The sequence below is a fragment of the Rattus rattus genome, chromosome 7, assembly GCF_011064425.1.
Source record: "Rattus rattus isolate New Zealand chromosome 7, Rrattus_CSIRO_v1, whole genome shotgun sequence".
In the NCBI taxonomy this organism is placed as follows: domain Eukaryota; kingdom Metazoa; phylum Chordata; class Mammalia; order Rodentia; family Muridae; genus Rattus; species Rattus rattus.
This window is the reverse complement of record NC_046160.1, coordinates 121,022,739-121,026,114: the sequence shown is the minus strand read 5'-3', so window position 1 is coordinate 121,026,114 and position 3,376 is coordinate 121,022,739. Positions and strand designations below refer to the sequence as shown.

The following is a 3,376-nucleotide window of genomic DNA, read 5'->3' as shown; positions in this document are numbered from 1 at the left end:
TCATTTGATCACTGTGTTTCTTGCACAGTAATAGATGGCAGTGTCCTCAGACTTCAGACTGCTCAATTGCAGGTACAGGGTGTTCTTCGCATTGTCTCTGGAGATGGTGAACCGGCCCTTCACAGCGTCTGCATAGGTTGTACCGCTGCTACTACTAATGTATGCAACCCAATCTAGCCCCTTTCCTGGAGCTTGGCGAATCCAGTGCATGCCATAGATACTGAATGTGAATCCAGAGGCTGAACAGGAGAGTTTCAGGGACTTTCCAGGCTGCACTAAGCCTCTGCCAGACTCCACCAGCTGTACCTCACACTGGACACCTGCAGACAGAGAGTGGTAGTCAGAAAACTGTCACGAAAAAATACAAAACATACAAAATAATTTTTCTATTTCTAATGTTCACACAACAGACAGAATCTCATCTCTATAAATTACTTTTTAAAATGAGCACAAGGAAAACCAAGCTGATGCTGAAGTCCATGGTGCATGGTCTGTGCAGTGCTGATCACTGGATATGAAGACCTGGGAATCCAGGGCTTGTCTCCTCTGTCAGACCTGCAGACAGGATCAGTGCAGAGCTGTTTTTCATGGGCACAAAGAAGACTTATTTGCATGTCTTCCTCTTAGAGCATTCTCACGAGTTGAAGTTTGGCTGAACCCACTGATCATTGCAGACATATATGACATCAGCGACATTGATTTCAGTTAGAGGTTGTGACAATTAATGGTAGTTGCATGTTCACATATATTTTTGGTTAAGAATTCACATTCTACATTTAATTTCCTTTTATACACGTTCACAGAACATGCTGTATTTCCATACTATTATTATTACTCAGTATAAATATATAATTAAATATCATAGCACACAATAGTTTTCTAGGAATGTGCTCAGTCTTTTCCACTGTCTAGGCAGGGAAGGGCTTCTCCCTAATATGACTTTGGTAAAAAAAATCATACCTATGAGGATTTGGTAGAACAACTCATTATTTGTGACAGCAATATTTGGGAATTTTCTGAAATTTGTTTACTATGATAGAATACTGTCCTCAAGCCTTTGTCATACTGTTTGACATAACATTTCTCATTCCATTTAAATTCTCCAAGACTCAGAGATCATGGAGCAAGACGAGGTGGAGAGATTGTAAGAGGTGAAACATGGGAAAGAACACTATTAAATAATGTCTTATGGACAGGACATGCCGATTGCATCCATACACTCATAATGGCTCTTGTCTGTGTAAAACCCAAAGAGAAGAAGCTAATCATAACCTAGTATGGATTTTGCAGATTATTGCCAGACATTACCTGTTAGTGAAGAGATGTAGGATATAGATATTCCCTTGATGGGGAGGAATCATTTTGAAAATGTGGTCACTGGCAAGTTTTCTATGCTGCAGTTCTTGTGTCCACACACATACACAAGTATGGGTTGTATTGACTTAACTTAAAATGCCATGAAGTTGAGAGAGGTAAGTTTGGAGAAGAAAGGGGGATGAGTTGAAAAGGAAAATAGCTTAAAAATTTTATCATATTTAATTATATGTGGGCAGCATATATGATTGCTAAAAAGTAACAAAAATAGTACATACTGACAGGGTGAGTATTTTAAATCAGTGAAACCTAAAATAAGTGCTTAAGGAAGGGAGATTTTGCTACATATTATTTGATCATATAGGCATGGTAGTCATATGTGAAATGAAAGAATCAGATGAATTTCAAATCCATTCGATACGAAGATGCTACAAAGGATCTATTCTCAATCCTTGGAGACACTAGCCTTGTGAAAGCGAAGCCTAGAGACAACCAAATGTGAGCTCAGAATACAAAGTCAAGAGAGTTTGCTTCCTCCTTTAAAGGTCAGGCAAAAGGCCAAGTGAACTCATCCAGAAAATATATAGACTGTCAGTGTTTGTTCCCCATAAAGGCTCATATAATCACATGAGGAAAATTGACAGAAACACTTGGGATGCAATGAATGTTTTTGTTGTTTTTGTTGTTGTTGTTTTTGTTGTTTTAGACTATAGTGTTTAACAGGTGTTAATATGTTTTTCTTTCTTACTGTTTTAATGGGTGTTTGCCCACATGAAATTTCACTAGGATGCATACTAGAAAATGGACATTATTGGATGTCCATTGTATCTCAATAAAATATTTTTAATAATCTGAGAGACACAACTTCTGTCCCTACTTTTACTCAAGGACGGGTTCTATGCTGATAACACATAGCATAAAGACCATGGGTATGAGTGAGCTTCGAGCACCATTCAGTGAAGGCACCTTTCTGTGTATTCACACCTCAAGGTTTCTGACAGGGAACCCAACAGTGATGTGCAGTGCAATTTTTTTAAATCAGGAAATGTACAAGGAAATGCAAAAAATGTATTTTAAAGAAAATGTCACTTCCTGTCACCTATACACACAGAGGGAAGATTACTCACTCATGTGATAGTGATTTGAAATTCACCGGCATTCTGTATATTATATGCAATGTCATATAGCAACCTGTTCTTGTTGAAAGGGAACAGGGACTTCTTTCTCCCGGACCACCCAACACCCTTTTTTCTTTATTTTTGATTGGATTTTTAAATTTACATTTCAAATGATGTTCCCTTTTCTGGTTTCACGTCCATAAGCGCCCTGTTTCATCCCTGTCCCCATTCTTCTGTAAGGGTGTCCCCCCTCCTCAAACACTTACTTTCCCACCTCCCTGCTCTGACATTTCCCTACACTGAGGGCTCCAGCCTTGGCAGAACCAAGGACTTCTCCCGTTAGTGCAAAATTAGATCATCCTCTGCTATGTATGGAGCTTTATTCATGTGACTGTCTATTTGTATTCTTTGGGTAGTGATTTATTCCCTGGGAGCTCTTGTTGTTCGGTATTTTTGTTCCTATGGGGCTGCAAGCCCCTTCAGCTCCGTCAATTCTTTCTCCAACTCCTCCCCTGGGGACCCTGTTCTCAGTTCAATGGTTTGCTGCTTGTATTCACTTCTGTTTTTTTTTTTTTTTTTTTTTTTTCGAGCTGGGGACCCGAACAGGGCCTTCTTTGCTAGGCAAGCTCTCTACCACTGAGCTTAATCCCCAACCCTTGTATTCACTTCTGTATTTGTCACACTCTGGCTGAGACTCTCAGGAGACAGCTCTATCAGGCTCCTGTCAGCATAAACTTATTGGCTTCATCAATATTGTCCAGTTTTTGTGAATTTTGGAAAATTGGAAATATATATAGGCTGGATCTTCAGGTGGGACAAGCTTTGAATGTCCGTTTCTTCAGTCTCTGTTCCAAACGTTGTCCATGTCTCCTGCTATGAAGAATTTTGTTCCCCCACTTGAGAAGGAGTGAAGCATCTGCACTTTGATCATCATACTTTTTGAC

At 39.5% G+C, this 3,376-nt stretch overlaps 1 gene segment (V, D, J or C); it reads right to left on the bottom strand.

Moving 5' to 3' along the window:
- LOC116905420 lies at positions 1-481 on the bottom strand. The segment is given in 2 exon segments: positions 1-320; positions 436-481. Coding segments are annotated over 2 exon segments (366 nt in total).
- Positions 482-3,376: the final 2,895 nt, after the last annotated feature.